Below are 18466 nucleotides of genomic sequence, written 5' to 3'. Positions count from 1 at the left end.
GGATTCAAGCTATTTGGTGGCACATAATAAAACATACCGATCTTCCTTCAGGAGAAAATATCCTCGAGAAATCTGTTAGAATTCTTTAAGGAAGTAACAGGTAAAATAAAAAAAACAGTAGATGTTCTTGACATGGATTTTCAGAAGCACTTAGTCAAATTGTCGCACACGAGGCTGCTAAACAAGGTAGGAACCCATGGTATTACGGGAAAACTAGTTGCAGGGATAAAAAATGGGTGACTGGCAAGAGGCAAAGACTGAAAATAAAGGGGACCTTTTTTGGTTGGTTGCTGTTGATTTGTAATCCGCAGGAGATGATGTTCCTTCCCTTTTTCCCCACGCTATATGCGAATGATTTAACTGACGGATTTGATTACTTTGTGATCAGTTTGCTGGCGATACCAAGATAGATGTAGGAGCAGGTAGTGTTAAGGAAGCATGAAGTCTTCAGAAGGACTCAGACAAATGAAAAGAGCAGGAGAAGATGTGGCAGATGGAATATAGTGCAGGGAACGGTATGGTCATGCATTTTGGTAAAAGGAATGCATGTGTAGACTATTTGCTAAAGAAGGAGAAAGTTCAGAAATTAGAGGTGCAAATGGACTTGGGAAGGTGCGAGGAGGCCGGGAGTCTTCGTGCAACATTCCATAAAGATTAACTTGGAAATTGAGTCGGTGTTGTCACATACCCCGTGACGGGTTAAAGAACCAACAGAAATGGAAAACAGCTAGAGTCTGGTATTGGTGTTAACATAAGCTATTTTTATTAGTAACTACATAATACAGTCATATATAACGGGATAAATCAAACAAGTTAGCAGTGTTACGTGTATATATGTGTGCAAATATAACTCCCAAACTATTGAGCTTCGGGGAAACAAGGCTTAGAGTCTTGAGATGGTAAAGTATGGAAGTTCATTTCAGTTCGTGGTATTCAGTTGGGCAGTGATGGAGAGAGATATTTGTAATCCAGGGTAAATGTCGACAGAAGGCAATTACGTCGATATTCCACAGATTCCAGGACAGCAATACAAAATAACAATAGTAGTAGGTTTTATCTCCGAAGTTGTTCCATTCCACACACGAAGTATCACCGACAGTGATCTTCAATGAATATCCTTTCAACACAAGTGGTACCACACCCGAATTCAGCTGCGGGTCATTCCAAAGTGATGGCCACAGGATACTCAAACAGAATCCACATATGGATTATCACCAACAGTAGCTTATCACGAAGGGGACCCTCTTCAAGGTAACTAAACCCAAACACACAACGTGATAGCCACTTATCCAGTTCCACGACATACGAAATAACTCCAACAGTGATTTGCCACAGGGGTGCCTTTCTTCAGTGAACTACCACACCCAAACAAGGGTAACACACAAGTGGTATTCACAAAGGTTCTCCCCTCACTAGAGAACCCTCCCCTGTGGATTAACTACGTGACAGTCACACCTTCGTATTCGAATGGAACTCAAACTCACATTCACGGGCTACAGAGGAGAGAGACCAAACAGTGACCTCTTTGTCACTAGGTTTCTCCTGTTTCAAACCTTCCTCTCCCCTGTTCTCTTCCTTTAAAGTCACCGAATGTGACCACAAAGTAGGATACAGTCTTCTGTGGGTGAGTTATCAACCCAGGTGAGGGTTGCAACACGAACTTTCCAACGGTCACACCTTTTCCACACTGCGAGAGCCACTGATCGATCCTCCAAAAAAAAAAATCTTTCTGTGGGCACAATAAAACTCATCCAGTGTCCAAAACCATGTGTCCCTGTCTGTCTACCAGCTGACCTTCCATTTATCTCACCATGCTGAACACCAGCTGTCCATCAAGTAGTTCCTCCCTTCTCTCTCTGTAGGAACACAGAAGCTGGCAGTGTACTTGCAAAAGTGTAAACATGCTGCAGAGAAACCATAACACCATCTCAAAGCAGTCTTCGCCTTTCTCTCTCTTAATAACAAGGTGCTTGTGTTGATCAACTCTCTCTCTCTTTTTAAAGATATATTCCATAAAAAATGACCCCTAGTGGTACATAACAGTGTTCAGGAAGCAAATGCAATGTGAGATAAACGGGTCTTTCGGCATATCTAATCTGTGCCGAACTCTTGATCTGCCCATCAATCCACACCCGGAACGTAGCTCTCCGTGCCCCTCCCATCCATTCGCCTATCCAAATTTCTCTTAAATGTTGAAATCGAACCTGCATTCAGTACTTTCGCTGGCAGCTCGTTCCACATTCTCACCACTCTGAGTGAAGAAATCCCCCTCATGTTCCCTTTAAATATTTCACCTTTCTCCCAGATCTTCAGTTTCTAGTCTTACCCAAGCACAATGGAAAAAGCCTGCTTGCACTTAGTCTATCGATACCCCCATAATGTTGTATGCCTCTATGAAATCTACCCCTCCCCCTATTCTCCTTGGCTCAGGAGATTAAATGCCTAAACAGTTCGACCACTAACGTATAATTCTTTCCCATCCTTGTCAATTTTCTCTGCACTCTTTCAAACTTATTGACATCTTTCCTGTAGGCAGGTTACCAAATCTGTACACAATACTCCAAAGTTGGACTCACCAACGTCTTATAAAATTTCGATGTAACGTGCTAACTCCTGTATTCAAAACATTGATTTATGAAGGCCAATGCGTCAAGAGAATTCCTAAGGACGCTATCTACCTGCGACTCCACGTTTAAGTCATTTTGGATCTGCATTCCCAGGTCTCCCTGTTCTACCGCACCCTTCAGTGCCCTGACGCTCACTATGTAAGTACTACCTTGGTTTGCACTCCCAGAGTGCAACACCTCACATTTTTTCTGCATTAAAATTCCTCTACAATTTTTTTCAGCCCATGTTTCCATCGGGTCCTGATCCCGCTATAATCTTTGACTGCATTTCTCTCTGTCAGATACGACCCCAATCTTTGGTATTATCTGGAAATCCAGTTTACAGCATTATCATCCAGATCGTTGATATAGCTAACAAGCAACAACATAAGCAGCACTGATACCTACGACACACCATTAGTTGCATAACTCCTGCTGAGCAGCAACCATCCGCTATCGTTATGTGGCTTCTCCTGCGAAGCTAATGTCTCATGCTATTGACTATCTCAGCTTGAATACCAAGCGACTAAACATTCTTGAACACCCTCCCACACGGAAGCTTGCCAAACATGCCAAGGGCCTTGTAGAGAACTTCCACTCTCTTGCTTTCATCAGGTTTATTGGTTTTTCCTCTGAACCTCCATAATATTGGTGAGACACGACCTATTACATACAAAGCAACTTTGACGATCCGTAATCACTCACTATCGAAATATATATACTCTGTAGTTAAAATACGTTCCAAGTTACCAACTACTGACGTGAGGTTCGCGAGTTTATAATATAGATAACCTAACAGTGCGCCTTGTTCTTAGACCCTGCCTAGACAATGGAACAACCTTAGCTGTCATCCAATCTTCGGCAAATTCACCTGTGGCTGAGGTCGGTTTATGCATCTCTGCTAGCGTCCGTGCATTTCCTGCACTAACCTCTCACAGAGCCCTGGGGTTTTATTCACTCTAACGTGCCTCAGTACATTAAATACCTCCTCTCTGTAATCGGTTTAGGGCCCATGATCCCACTGTTGCTGTGCCTCAATTCTTTGGACTTTGTCCCACTCCCTAGTAAATACAGATACAAAAAAAAAGAACATTTAAGATCTCCCCCATCTCCTATGGTACCATGCATAGATGACCACATGGTTATCCAGAAGACCAATTTTGTGCGTTTCTCTCCTAATATATCTATAGATTGTTCTTTAACTTGTCTGTTAGAGCAACCTTTTGCTTTCTTTATTACTTCTACTTCTTCAGTGTTCTCTTGCCTTTCTTATAGTGCTCAAGAACATCGTTTGGTACTTCCTGCCTATTCCTGCTAGGCACCTCCTTTTTTGTTTTGATGTGTGCCTCAATATCTCTCGAAAACCAGGGTTCCCTAAACCTGCTATCCTCTTCCTTTATTCTGATAGGAACATACAAATTCTGAACCCTCAAAATTTCACTTTTGAAATCCTACCACTTCCCAGTTACATATTTGTTGGAAAAAAAAAACGTGTCCCAATCCACACTTGTCAGATCTTTTTTGATATCTTCAGAATTAGCCCTTCTGCAATTTAGAATCTCAAATTTAGGACCAGACCTATCCTTATCTATAATTATCATAAATCTAATCGCACTTCGATCACCAGATGCAAAGTCGTCCCCTACAGAAACTTCTATCGCCTGCCCTATCTCTTTCCCTAGCATGAGATCTGGCATTGCAATCTTTCTGGATGGGACCTCTATCCATTAAGGAAAATATCCCGAACACATTTGACATACTCTTTCCCTTCTTGACTGTTTAGATTAAGGTTGCTCTAGTCAATATATGGAAAGTTAAAATTAGCAGCTACCACAAGCTCTATGAACTTTCTAGAAATTTGCTCCTCTAAATCCACAGACAGTTAGGTTATCTATATGGTAATCTCATTAACTTGGCCAGGCCTTTCTTATTCCCCAGTTATGAGTCCTTTAGAGAGGACTGGAAGGGTGCAATGCTAAGGCTTTATAGAGCATTGTCCAGACCACACTTGGAGTATTGTAGGCAGCTGTTGGGCCCCTTATCGAAGAAAAAATATACTGCTATTGGGAAGTTTCCAGAGAATATTCGTGAGGATGATCCCAGGAATGAAAGGGTTAATGTGTGCGGAGTGTTTGATGGCGCTGGGCCTTTACTCGCTGAAGGTTAGAAGAATGTGTGCATGGGGACGAGGGGAGATTTCATTGAAATCTTTGGAATATTGAGAGAGTGGACGTGGAGAAGTTTCGATTCGCGTGGTAGTCAGGAGCCAGATGGCATAGCCTCAGTATTAAAAGACGTTCCATTAGAACAGAGATTAGAATAAATTTCTTTAACCGAAGGAAGTGAATCTGTGGAATTCTTTGCCACAGATAGCTGTGGTGGCTAAGTCATTAGTTATGTTCAAAGCATAGGTTCAAAGATTATTGATTAGTAGGGTGTGCAAGGTTGGGGGTAAGGCAGAAGTGGGGTTAGAAGGGATAATAAATCAGCCATGTTTGATTGACGGAGCATTCTCTATAGCCTGAATAGCCTAATGCTGATCCGGTGATTTATGGGTTAATGGTCTATCCAAATGTATCTTTTAAATGTTGCAACTGTTTCCACCTTGATCATTTTCTCTGACTGATGATTTCCTATAGCCACTACCCTCTAGGTAACAACAAATAAAAATTTCCTCTCAGTGCTCCTTTAAATATCTCATTTATTATGTTGTATCTGTGACGTCTCGATGTGGATTGCACAACCCTGGAGGCGAGCCTAATACCATCCACATTAACTATCCCTGGTATCATTTCATAAGCTTCGATGTGATCATCTCTTATTTTCCTATGCTCCAAGGAATAGAGTTCCATGGTACCCTGTCTTTCCCTATAACTCGGCTCTCTTGTCCAGGCAGCATCTTAGTGAATCTGCTCTGTACGTTCTTCGACTTGACATTGTGCTTTCTATAACACATTGAATAATGCTGCACACACTATTCTAAGTGCTGTCTCGCCAACGATATAAGTAAATGCAACATACTGTCCATACTTCTAAACTCGATGCGCTGAATGGTAAAGGCCAGCATGCCAAATGCCTTCTTGTCACCCATTCTACTTGCATGGCCGCTTTCAGTGAATTGTGCACGAGGTCCTTATTTTCCACAACACTCATTAGTGTCAGAGGTAACACTGCATATGTGCTACCCTGGTTTGAATGTCCAAAAGTGCATCAGCGTACACCTATGTAAGCTGAGATCCATTTGCCATTTCTCATGCTGTCTGTGATCAAGATCTATCTGCAGTTAAATGTACCTTGCTTCAGCATCAAGAAGACCTGAATATCTAGTATCACCACTTAACAAGCAGATAATGCCATGTACATTCACTTTAAAGTCATTTACATGTAGTAATTATGTTGTACATAATATTTAATATAAATTACTATAATTGATCTGGTCCTGGGTATGACTCTAAACTGCAACCAGTAATGAGGCTCTGCTTGGGGACTTTCAGAGCTTTGGGGAAAGTGGATTTACCCCTTAGTCATTCATTGTTCCCAGGGCCGCTCTGACCTGGAACGGTAGCACCTGCAAGGCCCCTGCTCAGGGTAAGAGCGAAGGCGAACGGCAGATCCGGCAAATAATGTATGAGATCATGAAAAGGCATTGGACATCTGATTAGAAAAGAGGAGTTAGAATGCACGGTAGTTATGGGAAAGATTGAAGGGAAGAAAGCAAGAGGAAGACAAAGACAAATGATGATGGAGACAGCAGCCAATGAACTGGAAATGAATACCAATGAATTGATCCACTTGACCCGAAAGAGGAATGTGTGGGCCATGACAGTCAAAGCTCAAACTGGGCACGGCACCTAATGATGATAATGGTAATTGAACATTGCACATTTGAACAGAGTCGTAAGGTAAAGGTTTACTCCTCGTGTAGATGAAGGATGTAAGTAACAAAGTTAATTCAATTCAATTCAAATCATTTGCATAGTAATGAAAATTAGAGGTCCTGGGTACCCCACTGGCTACAGGTCAGTAGTAGAGAGTCGACTTTCAACCATAACACTCTGCTTCCTCTCATCAACCAAATTCTGAATCGATCTCATAAGCTCCCATTATATCCCTTGCGATTTAATCTTCCAGTTCAACCTGCCATAACGTACTTTGTCAGAGGCCTTACTGGGCACAGACCTCAGAACAAGCGACGCAAAAGACTTTGAACATCATAAATCAGCGAGTTGTTTTGTTATGAAACGCTGTGAAACGGGGACACCTCTTTTTCGCTTATCAGGGAGCGAGAGAGCCTGCGGTATGTCAAAGTACCGGGTGAACGAATAGTCTTTGGGGTACTGCAAGTCTGTGTCTTTATTGATGCTTTGCTGCACGCTTGAATGTTCGGTGGGGGGAGCTGATGCTTTTTGCTGGTGGAGTTGCGGGGGGGGGGGCGAGGACGGTCTTTGCTTTGCTGCTGCTTTTGCGTGGGAGAGGGTGCTGGGGTGGTGTTTGAGGTTCTAACATTTAATTGTCATTCAATCTTCGGGGCATGCTCTGTTTTCGTGGATGTTTGCCAAGAAAAAAAATTTCAGGATCTATATTGTATACATTTTTCTGATATTAAATTACCTATTGACCTATTGAAAATTCATATGCACAGCATCTTCTACCCTACTCTCATCTCTCATTTTGGTTAGCTCTTCGAGAAACTCCAAAAGATTCGTCAAACATGATCTTCCACGCACTAAATCATGTTGAGTATGCCTGATCAGGCCTTGATTATCCAACTGATCGTAGATCTTGCCGTTCGAATTCTCTGGAGTACCTTCCCTACACGAAATCGGGCTCGCAGCCTGTAGTTCCCTAGCCTGTCCTTGCGACCCTTCTTGAACAATGGAACAACATCAACTACCTTCTAGTCCCCTGTAACTTATCCGTGATGAATTAATTCCTGAAGGTAAGTAATTACAAAACATAGACAGGGTTTATAAACATTTTTGAAAATATTGCATATAATCCTGCTAAAGCATATGGTTGCCAAAAATAGCCGAGCAATAAGTAAATACATTAAACTTATTTGTGGAAATTGTATGGAAGCAGGCCTGTATATGCACGATCATTAAAGTTTTGGAAATACCGTATATGAGCTATATGTCTGAATATTCCGATTAAGCGCGAATATATTCCAAATTGGAACTTCAAAAATACTAGTTCTCCCATCACTGTAAACTTCATAGTAACATAATTTAAAGTGTGATTATTTTAAAACAATACTTGTACATGTGCATGGAGTCTAATTATGAGAAATTGAATTCAATTAAAATATTATTTTCGAAACTCACTAGTATACATATTAGTTCAGCTAATAGAGTGCGAAATTCAAGGCAGAGCAACTCGTCTTCTGATGAGGCACATTGCAACATTGTGCATGTTTAATGTATTCAGATCTAATCCCAAGTGACCCTAACCCTAACCCTAAATGCAACTTGTCTTATAGAGTAATAGGACACTACAGCACAGAAACAGACACTTCGGCCCAACAACTCAGTGCCTCTCCATGCCTCTGCCATCCATGTAATAATCCATACTTTTCTTAAATATTGCAACCGAGCCTAGATCCATCACTTCCACTATCATTTCGTTCCACACTCACAGTATGCTCTGAGTGAAGATGTTCCTCCCTCAGGTACCCTTAAATATTTCACCATTCTCCCTTAAACTGTGGACTCTATTTGTAGTCTCACAAAAAATATCCGTGGGCAACGCCTGCTTGCACTTACCATATCTATACGCCTCATAAAGATTTATAGTTCTACCACATCACACATAATTCTATCTTGATCCAGGGAGTAAAGTCGTCATCCAAACAGCCCTTCCCTATAATTCAAGTCCTCAAGTACTGCAAACGTCTTTCTAACTCTGTTCTTTACTATTTCAGACTTATTGATATCTTTCTTGTAGGTCGGTGACCAGATCTGCTTACAATACAATACTCCACACTTGGCTTCACCAATGTCTTATTCAACTTCAACATAACAATGCAACTCCTGTACTCAATACATTGATATATGAATGTCTATGTACCAACTATTCCTTTTATGAACCTGTCTCCCTGGAATGCAGCTTTCGAATTATGGAGCTGTACTCCCAGATCCCTCTGTTCTACCACAGCCAACCGTTCACTGTTCACCTTGTACCCTGTTTCGTTTTCCCACCTGTCTGCATTACGTTGCTGCTGCTACTGTATTTACATCCCATTTTCCAACTGGTGCAGTCCATACTGCAAACTTGGATAGCCTTCCTTGTTGTCCACTGTCTTTTCAATCTAAGAGTCATTCTCAAATTTTCTGATTCAAGTTACCACATTATTGATATAGGTGATAAAGAACAATGCACCCAGCACCGATCCCTGCAGTACACCACGAATTACAGGCCTCTAGTCAGAAAAACAACCATCTAATACTACTGTTAGTCTTCTCCCGCGAAGCCAATGTCAAATCGAATGTACTATCTCATCCTGAATACCAAGAGACTGACCAACCTCTCATACGGGAATTGGTCAAAGACCTTGCTATCATCCATGAAAGTAACATCGGTTGCCCTTCTTCATCAGCTTTCTTGGCAATTCAGCGTCGACAACCCGGTCAGAATGGTTAGACACGACCTACCACGCACAAAGCCTTGTTGACGATTCCTAATCGGTCATTGTCTATCAAAATACTTCCATATCCGGTCCCTTAGAATCCCTTCCAATGATTTACCAAAAAACAATGCCAGGTTCACTGGCCTATAATTCCCTGGCTTATTCAAAGAGGCTTCCTTAAACAAAGAAACAACATTAGCTATCCTCCAATCCTCCAGCATCTCACCGGTCGCTACGGATGTTTTAAATATCTCTGCCAGGGGCCCTGCAATTTCTGCATCAACCTCTCACAAGATCTGAGGGAATGACTTGTCAGAACCTGAGGAAATAATCCTCACTAACTTGGCACAAGACAGCAAAAATCCCCTCCACTGTAATCTATATACGTTTTATCACCTTACAGCTGCGTTGCCTCATTTCTATTGACTGTGTGTCGATATCCTAATTAACTACAGGTGCAATAAGTAATTTTATAAATTCCCTATCTCTTTCGGCTCCATACATGGATTACCTTTCTGATCTTCCAAAGGACTAATTTTGACCCTTGCTATCTTTTTGCTCTTAAAGAAGCCCTTTAGAAGCTTTAGAAGCCCTTGGGATTCTCTTTCATCTCGTCTGCCAGTGCAAACACGTGCCTTCTTTTACCTCTTCTAATTTTCTTCTTAACTGTTCTCTTGCATTTTTATACTCCTCATTTACATCATTTGCTCATTGTCGTCTATACCTGCTTTGTACCTCTATATTCCTCTTAACGGGGCCACAATATCCCTCGAAAATCAACGTCCCCTAAGCTTGTTAGCCTCACCGTTTATTGCTGCAAGAACATGCAAACTCTGTACTCTCAATATTTCACTTTTGAAGGCTTATCACATACCAAGCATACATTTGCCAGAAGCCAGCCAGTCCCAATCCACACGTTGTCAGATCCTTTCTGATGCCATTAAAAGTGCCCTTCTCCAAATGTGGATCTCAACCAGAGGACCAGACCTACCCTTCTCTATAACTATACGGAAACTAGTGGTATTGTTATCACTAAATGCAATGTCTTCTCCGACACAAACCTCTGTCATCCACCCTCTCTCATTCCTTAATAGGAGACCTACTATTGCACTGTCTCTCGTTGGGACCTCTCTGCGCTGATTTAAGGAAAAATTCTGAACAAAATTGACAACTTCCTGATGAAGGGTCTCTGCCCGAAACGTCGACTGTTCACTCTTTTCCATAGATACGCGTTGCTCCAGCACTTTGTGTGTGCTGCTTTGGATTTCCAGCGTCTGCAGATTTTCTTGTGTCTATCCCATCTAGCCTTCCTTATAGTATGGGAGACCCAGCCAATACATGGAATTTCTACAACGACTTCGCATTCAGTTCCCCTTCAACACTCTCTTCGCATCCTTCTGGACTCATTTCCAGGTCTTTTCAGCATTTCTTCAAATTATGGAGTTTTATGGCCAGCATTGCCCTGACTTATCATTTAATACTTTCTGATCTATATACTGTCCTATACTGCCTATCCTCCGTTTGTTCTATAGCTTGTGCAATATCTGATAAGAAGTGACCGACCTCAAACGTCATGAAATTTTCTTCCAACAAATATAATCTGATTTCATGAGTCTTTCCCTGCTTTTGTTTTGCATAAACGATCGAAGACCATGGAAGTATTACATCTGCTTTAATTAGAAAATTGTCAATGCTTAGCTAGACGAGTAACCTTGTAATTTGCATTTTAGACATTGGCACTTTTATTAATATATCATGACGTCAAACATTCGGCCTTTAGAATTGGCAGAATGATTTATAATCTTGAACACTGCAAAGCAGAACAAGTTCTTAATTAAACTGAAGACGAGAGTTTGGATCAGACAGTTAAGGGCTTTAGCTGTAACATTCAGATCAGCAAGGTATTGTACTTAGTTGTGAAGCATTCTTTGTTGAGATTATCTGAATAAGTAAAAAAATTCTGCATGTAGAATGGAATGAGATCATTGTCCTTTATTACAAACTGTACGGAATCTCATTATGTCAACACCTAGGTCTTATTAAGTGAATCAGGATTGGTTTCCTTACTGATGAAAAAAATACTTTCATACAGAGCTATAAAAGTTCACTACATTGAAGATTTGATTGCCTTATGAGGTGCATTGGGGTTATGTTCGCCAAAGGTTTGAAGGATGAGGTTATTTCAATGAAATACAATATGGTGCGAAATCTTTTATTTTTGAGGGTGTTTTCCAGCTGTAAGACTTTTGATCACAGTGCCAGACTAAGGTGGCCTCTTTGGCAATGATGGCACATTTCATTGGAAATTTTTGTCTTCCTTTACCACAAATAGTTGGATACGCTAAAGGATTGTATAGACGCTTTAAGTAAGTAGGGATTTGGTCTACAAAAGAATTAAACATTGAATGGGTATGGTGCACGGAGGAAATGGTGCCAACGATCAGATCAGCCATGATATTGAATGATAGAGAAGTCTTTCGGGAACGTTTTACTTACTGGAATTAAAATTGATATAGATTGCTTATATCAATATTACATTGATATGCCGACACATTCCTAGTGCAATTACTGATTTGCAACATTATTGTCTTTTCTCAAAATAAACACTTCTAAATAGTTTAACTATAGAGTACTCACCTCGTGAAATTCGTTGGTCCCACGGCTGGAACTTTTAGAGGGCTTCCCATTGACACAAAACCTAGTCTTCATATTAATTATTGGGGTGGCTTTACCGTCCAGGTTTAGAAATATGAAATCATTATTAGTTGCGTCTGGATGCACATAATGGAAAAACGATTGCAGTGGGTCGTTGCTTTCATAGCCCACTTTATAATTGGGTGGTACTTGAAGATTCATACTTGCTTTTTGACTTCCAATTGGAGAATTCCTCTTGGAATAGCGTGATGGATTCCAGCAACAGCTGTTAATTTCTATTTCACTTCTCTGCGCCTTAACGCAGAGGATTACAATAGCCAAAAGTAAGATGAGTGACGTTGCCCCAAATGAAATAATTAAATATAACTTTACACCTGATTCCCATGCCCCGTAAGACGTCGCTTTGCTTATTTTAAATATATTTTCTGTCGTGGTGTCCTGCACTGTTACTTTGATGATAACTGTAGATGAAAGTGATGGTATTCCTTTGTCCCTGACTAAAACTGTAACGATCTGCCTGAACGAATCTCTAAGCAACAACCGGCGAATTGTCCAAATTTCTCCTGTTTCAGGGGCTATGGTAAACAAACTGTTGTCAGTGGGTTGGAGAAGCTGATAGACAATTTGTGCGTTTTGTCCAGAATCTGCGTCTGTGGCTATCACCTTTGCGAGCAAGTAACCCGAATCTGCAGATTTTGGTATGGCCTCTTCCACCGCGGAATCTTTATTTGGTAAAGGAGAAAGGATTACAGGGGCATTGTCATTCTGATCCGTAATGACTATATTCACTGTTGCGTTACTACTGAGCGGCGGTGACCCAGCATCTTTTACTTGAACGTGGACCTGAAACTTTTTGACTTGTTCATAATCAAGTGACTGTTCCACATATATTTCACCAGTAGATGAATTGATTGAGACGATGTTTAAAATAGGAAATCCATTGATAAGCTCATCCAAAATATAAAAACTCATTTGTGCGTTATGATTATAATCAGGGTCAGATGCTGATATACAACCAATAGAAGCACCCTTAATATTGTTTTCCTCCACATATATGGTAAACTCGGGTTGCGTAAAGCGTGGTGCGTTGTCATTTATATCGGAGATCTCAACTTGAATGGTTTTACTGGTGTGGAGTCGAGGGACTCCTGCATCTGTGCATGTAATAGTAATGTTGAAGTCAGTATTTTTCTCCCTATCTATGTCACTGGTGGTGGACACTGTGAAATAGCTACTAAAAGATCTATCCAGCTTAAAGGGAATATTATCTGTAACGTGACACGAAACCTTTCCATTCTGACCAGTGTCTGCGTCTGTCACTTTTAAAAGAATTGCTGCAGTCGATAGCGGTGCATGTTCTCGGATTGGACTGAATGTGGAGGTTATTGTTATTTCAGGAGCGTTGTCGTTTACATCGGTAACTTTGACAATAACTTTACAGTACCCGGGCACGGCAAAAGGTCCGCCGTCTGTAGCTTTAATAGAAATAATATAATCTCGCGTTTCTTCAAAATCCAGGCTACCAATTACTCGTAGTTCTCCACTTTCAGAGTCCACCGTGAATAGCTGTTTTACACTCTCGGGAGTATTGTCGCTGAAATAATATTTCACATCGCCATTCAGACCTTCGTCCACATCAACAGCCTTAACTTTTAGCGTCAAAACACCAATCGGTGCATCTTCTGCAATGCTGATCTGATAAACATTTCGTTCGAAAACTGGCATGTTGTCATTCACATCAAGTACAGAGATAATAATGTTTGTAGTTCCGGTTCTTTGAGGAGTCCCTCCATCAATCGCCATCAGCGTTAGCCGGTGAATGGATTTTTGCTCTCGGTCCAGTGGTCGCTCAAGCACTAGTTCTGGCGTACTTATTTGCGCATTTGCTATTTCCCCGTCCAAAATGAAATGCTCACTGTGGCTGAGCTGATAGGCGCGGACACTATTGGTACCGGCATCTAGATCATGCGCATTCTGCAGCCTGAAGCGGGTTCCTGGAGACGTCATTTCTGAAATATTCAAGGAGTATTCCGGTGTATCAAAGACAGGCGAATTGTCATTTATATCATAAATTTCAACGTTAATCCCATAGAGTTTCAGCGGATTTTCCACTACCGCCTCTAATTTCATTAAACATTCGAGGGTTTTCTCGCAAAGCTCCTCCCTGTCTATTACCTTATTTACGACCAATATTCCTGTTTCCATATTCACATCCACGTATTTTGCTTTATGCTGAGAGACAATCCGAAAATTGCGAGCAGAAAGCTCTGCAACACCCAGCCTCAAATCTCGCGCAATGTTTCCAACAAAGGCGCCACGCTCTAGTTCCTCTGAAATGGAGTATCGAAGATGCCCGCTAACAGATACCGACATGTATAGAAATACTCCGCAAAATACTCGCATTTTCCACAGTCGGGCGCTCATTAAATCCATTATTTCTGAGTTGAAATATTCAAAATACGATCCGACAAGACGGTATTATTTTAATTGAATAGCAATGTATAAAAGGCACGTTTGCTCATTACCTTGTTTTGGAAACAAACTGTACAACGTCCAATTGTACTTCTTTTGTGATAGCCAGTTCTCGATACAAAACGGAAAGTTCCCAAAAAATCAGAAATCTACTCTAAGACGTACATAGTAGATGCAGCAATGAATTCAGTTTGTTCTCCAGTGCCGAACTGTCTTTTGTTTAATGGGCCTGGTGTTGGATCGCTTGCCACATTTCAGCGCCTTATTGGTAGACAGCGACACAAACAGACTGAAGCAATAACAACATAAAATGCTCTTAAAGCTTGCATATCCTCGCTGGACGCAATAGGGTGAGAAAGTGTTGAACCTTGTGCAACCTAAAGCATATAGCGAAGAAAGAAAGAACAGGAATGGTGCCGGGGGGCACATAAAAACGAGGTACTCATTTAGTAAAGGTGCAAAGCAAGACAACATGCAAATACGAGATATTCCGTAGAGAGATCGAATTTGCAGCATAAAAAATCCATCGGATACAAACTTTGTGTTCTTGTCATATATAACCATGTTTACAGGTCTATAAGGTCGACTTTCAACTTTTCCCGTTCCAGGAAAAAAGAGAATAAAGGCTAACTCGGTCTCTCAATGTAATAGAAACTTTGATTCATGGTCAATATCCCGGATAATCTGCTCAGAAATCCCTCTAGTCCAATGGCATACTTCCTCCCGCGTGCTGACATAATTTAACACAGTACTCCAAACGTAACCTGAGGAATTTTTGATAAAATTGCACTTAAATCTCCGAAGTTTTATATTCTGTGCCCGGGATAATTAAAGCAAGAATTCTCTCTGCGTTCTGCACTTCATATTTGCGGATCATTAGCTTTTTTCAGAAAGATCCCTAAATCTGGAATAAACTCTGTGATCCCTTCATTCATTGGCCATGCCGTACCCATAGTACTCCTCACAAATTGCGACACCTCTCACTTTTCATTATTAACTTTCATGCTTACTGCTCTGCCCATCTCCTCAATTGATGAATGCCTTCATTTACCGTTTAACTATCTTCCAGCTGTCAACAATAGCACCAATTTTGTGCCAATATGACGTAGCAGTAAGTGCGAGGCTATTACAGCTAAAGGCATTGGAATTCAGTTCCAGCGTCCTCTGTAAGGAGTTTGTACGACCTCACCGTGAATGCGTGGGGTTCTGTCGGATGCTTTGATTTCCTCCATTAGTCCACAAACGCATCGGTTAGTAGGTTATTTGGACATTAGGCCCTAGCGAGGCACCAACTCTTTTTTTCTCCCCCCCCCCCCCCCCAACCCCTTTCGCGTATCGGCCCGGACAGGCAGGAACAGCAGGGTTCTCACAGGTAACGGTACGAGCTAACGGTTTAAAAAGTTCGTCTGTTTGGCGAGGTAAGTGGGTGAGTAGACTTATTTTTCCTGTTTCATTCCTGTAGAATTAGGTAGCATGCCTGCAGGGTTAGTGCTTTGTTCAGGGTGTCAGATGTGGGAATCCGGGGAGACCTCCAGCCTCCCTGATGGCCACATCTGCGCCAGGTGCACCGAGTTACAGCTCCTTAGAGACCGTGTTAGGGATCTGGAGCTGCAGCTTGATGACCTACTGCTTATCAGGGAAAGTGAAGAGGTGATAGACAGGAGCTACAGGGAGGTAGTTATCCCTAGGCTACAGGGGTCAGAAAACTGGGTCACTGTCAAGAGAGGGAAGGGAGATGCCCGGATAGTGGAGAGCACACCTGTGGCTGCCCCCCTCAGCAACAAATATCTTGTTCTGGGTGCTGATGAGGGAGATGACCTGACAGGGGACGCCCACGGTAACCGGGTCTCTGGCACTGAGCCTGGCACTGTAGTGCAGGAGAGAAGAAGAGAGAAGAGAAATGCAGTAGTCATAGGGGATTCCATAGTCAGTGGAACAGACAGGAGCTTCTGTGAGCCTGACAGAGATACCTGCATGGTGTGTTGCCTCCCAGGTGCCAGGGTACGGGATGTCTCGGATCGGGTCCTGGATATTCTAAAGGGGGAGGGTGAGCAGCTATGTTGGTACCAATGACAGAGATAGGACAAAGGAGGAGGTCCTGAAGAGAGATTTCCAGGAGTTAGGAAGGAAGCTGAGAAGCAGGACCTCTAGGGTAGTAATCTCGGAATTGCTACCTGTGCCACGTGCTAGCGAGGGCAAGAATAGTCGGATCAGGCAGATGAATGCGTGGCTGAGATACTGGTGTAGGGAGCAGGGCTTCAGATTCTTGGATAGTTGGGATTTCTTCTGGGGGAAGTATGACCTGTTCAAAAAGGACAGGTTACACCTGAACCCGAAGGGGACCAATATCCTGGCGGGGAAGTTTAATAGAGCTGTTAGGGAGGGTTTAAACTAATTTGGCATGGGGAAGGGAACCGGAATGATAGAGTGGAGGAAGGGGAGAACAGAAATAAATCTAAGATAGTGAGCAGTAAAGATATCAGGAAAGACAGGCAGGTGATGGGGCAAATTTGTAGTCATTGGGATCAGTTGCAGTGAAATGAAAGCAAAAAGTATCAAATACTGGTCTTAAGGTATTGTACTTAAATGCACGCAGCATAAGGAATAAGGTGGATGATCTTGTTGTACAGCTACAAATTGGCAGGTATAATATTGTGGCCATCACTGAGACCTGGCTAAAGGATGCATGTCTCTGGGAGCTGAACGTTCAAGGATACACGGTGTATCGGAAGGATAGGAAGGTAGGCAGAGGGGAAGGAGTGGCTTTATTGGTAAGAAATGATAATAAATCATTAGAAAGAGGTGATATATGATCGGAAGGTGCAGAATCTTTATGGATTCAGCTAAGAAATAGCAGGGGTAAAAGGACCCTGATGGCAGTTATTTATAGTCCTCCAAACAGCTGCAGGGATGTGGTCTACAAATTACAACTGGAAATAGAAAAGGCTTGTCAGAAGGGTAGTGTTATGATAATTGTGGGGGATTTTAACATGCGAGTAGATTGGGAAAATCAGGTCAACACTGGATCTCAAGAGAGAAAATTTGTAGAATGTCTGCGAGATGGCTTTTTTAGAACAGCTTGCTGTTGAGCCCACTAGGGGATCGGCTGTACTGGATTGGGTATTGTGTAATGAACCGGAGGTGATTGGAGAGATTGAGGTGAAGGAACCCTTAGGAGGCAGTGATCATAACACGATTGAGTTCACTGTGAAATTAGAAAAAGAGAAGCCGAAATCTGATGTGTCGGTATTTCAGTGGAGTAAAGGAAATTACAGTGGCATGAGAGAGGAACTGGCCAAAGTTGACTGGAAAGGCACACTGGAGGGAAGGATGGCAGAGCAGCAGTGGCTGGAGTTTATGCGAGAAATGAGGAATGTGCAAGACGGGTATATTCCAAAAAAGAAGAAATTTTCGAGTGGAAAAAGGATGCAAACATGGTTGACAAGAGAAGTCAAAGCCAAAGTTAAAGCAAAGGAGAGGGCGTACAAGGAAGCAAAATTAATGGGAAGACAGAGGATTGGGAAGTTTTTAAAACCTTACAAAAGGAAACCAAGAAGGTCATTAAGAGAGAGAAGATTAACTATGAAAGGACGCTAGCAAATAATATCAAAGAGGATACTAAAAGCTTTTTCAAATATATAAAGGGTAAAGGACAGGTGAGAGTAGATATAGGACCGATAAAAAATGATGCTGGAGAAATTGTAATGGGAGATAAGGAGATGGCAGAGGAACTGACGAGTATTTTGCATCAGTCTTCACTGAGGAAGACATCAGCAGTATACAGGACACTCAAGGGTGGCAGGGAAGAGAAGTGTGCGCAATCACAATTACGACAGAGAAAGTACTCAGGAAGCTGAATAGGCTAAAGGTAAATAAATCTCCCGGACCAGATGGAATGCACCCTCGTGTTCTGAAGGAAGTAGCTGTGGCGATTGCGGAGGCATTAACGATGATCTTTCAAAAGTCGATAGATTCTGGCATGGTTCCGGAACACTGGAAGATTGCAAATGTCACTCCACTATTTAAGAAGGGGGCAAGGAAGCAAAAAGAAAATTATAGATCTGTTAGCTTGACATCGGTGGTTGGAAAGTTGTTGGAGTCGATTGTC

General features: G+C 41.9%; 1 protein-coding gene across 1 annotated transcript; it reads right to left on the bottom strand.

The window, feature by feature from the left end:
• Window positions 1–11853: 11853 nt before the first annotated feature.
• Window positions 11854–14319, bottom strand: LOC140201016 (protocadherin alpha-C2-like). Its single transcript, XM_072264652.1, has one exon. It carries the CDS (start codon window positions 14317–14319, stop codon window positions 11854–11856), a length of 2466 nt encoding a protein of 821 aa, XP_072120753.1.
• Window positions 14320–18466: the final 4147 nt, after the last annotated feature.

The sequence above is a fragment of the Mobula birostris genome, chromosome 7 (genome assembly GCF_030028105.1).
Source record: "Mobula birostris isolate sMobBir1 chromosome 7, sMobBir1.hap1, whole genome shotgun sequence".
NCBI lineage: Eukaryota > Metazoa > Chordata > Chondrichthyes > Myliobatiformes > Myliobatidae > Mobula > Mobula birostris.
This window is presented reverse-complemented; position numbering and strand designations above follow the sequence as displayed.

Bases quoted from the DNA above. Each gene is read 5' to 3' on its own strand.
- LOC140201016 (XM_072264652.1), bottom strand. From the start codon at position 14,319: ATGGATTTAATGAGCGCCCGACTGTGGAAAATGCGAGTATTTTGCGGA.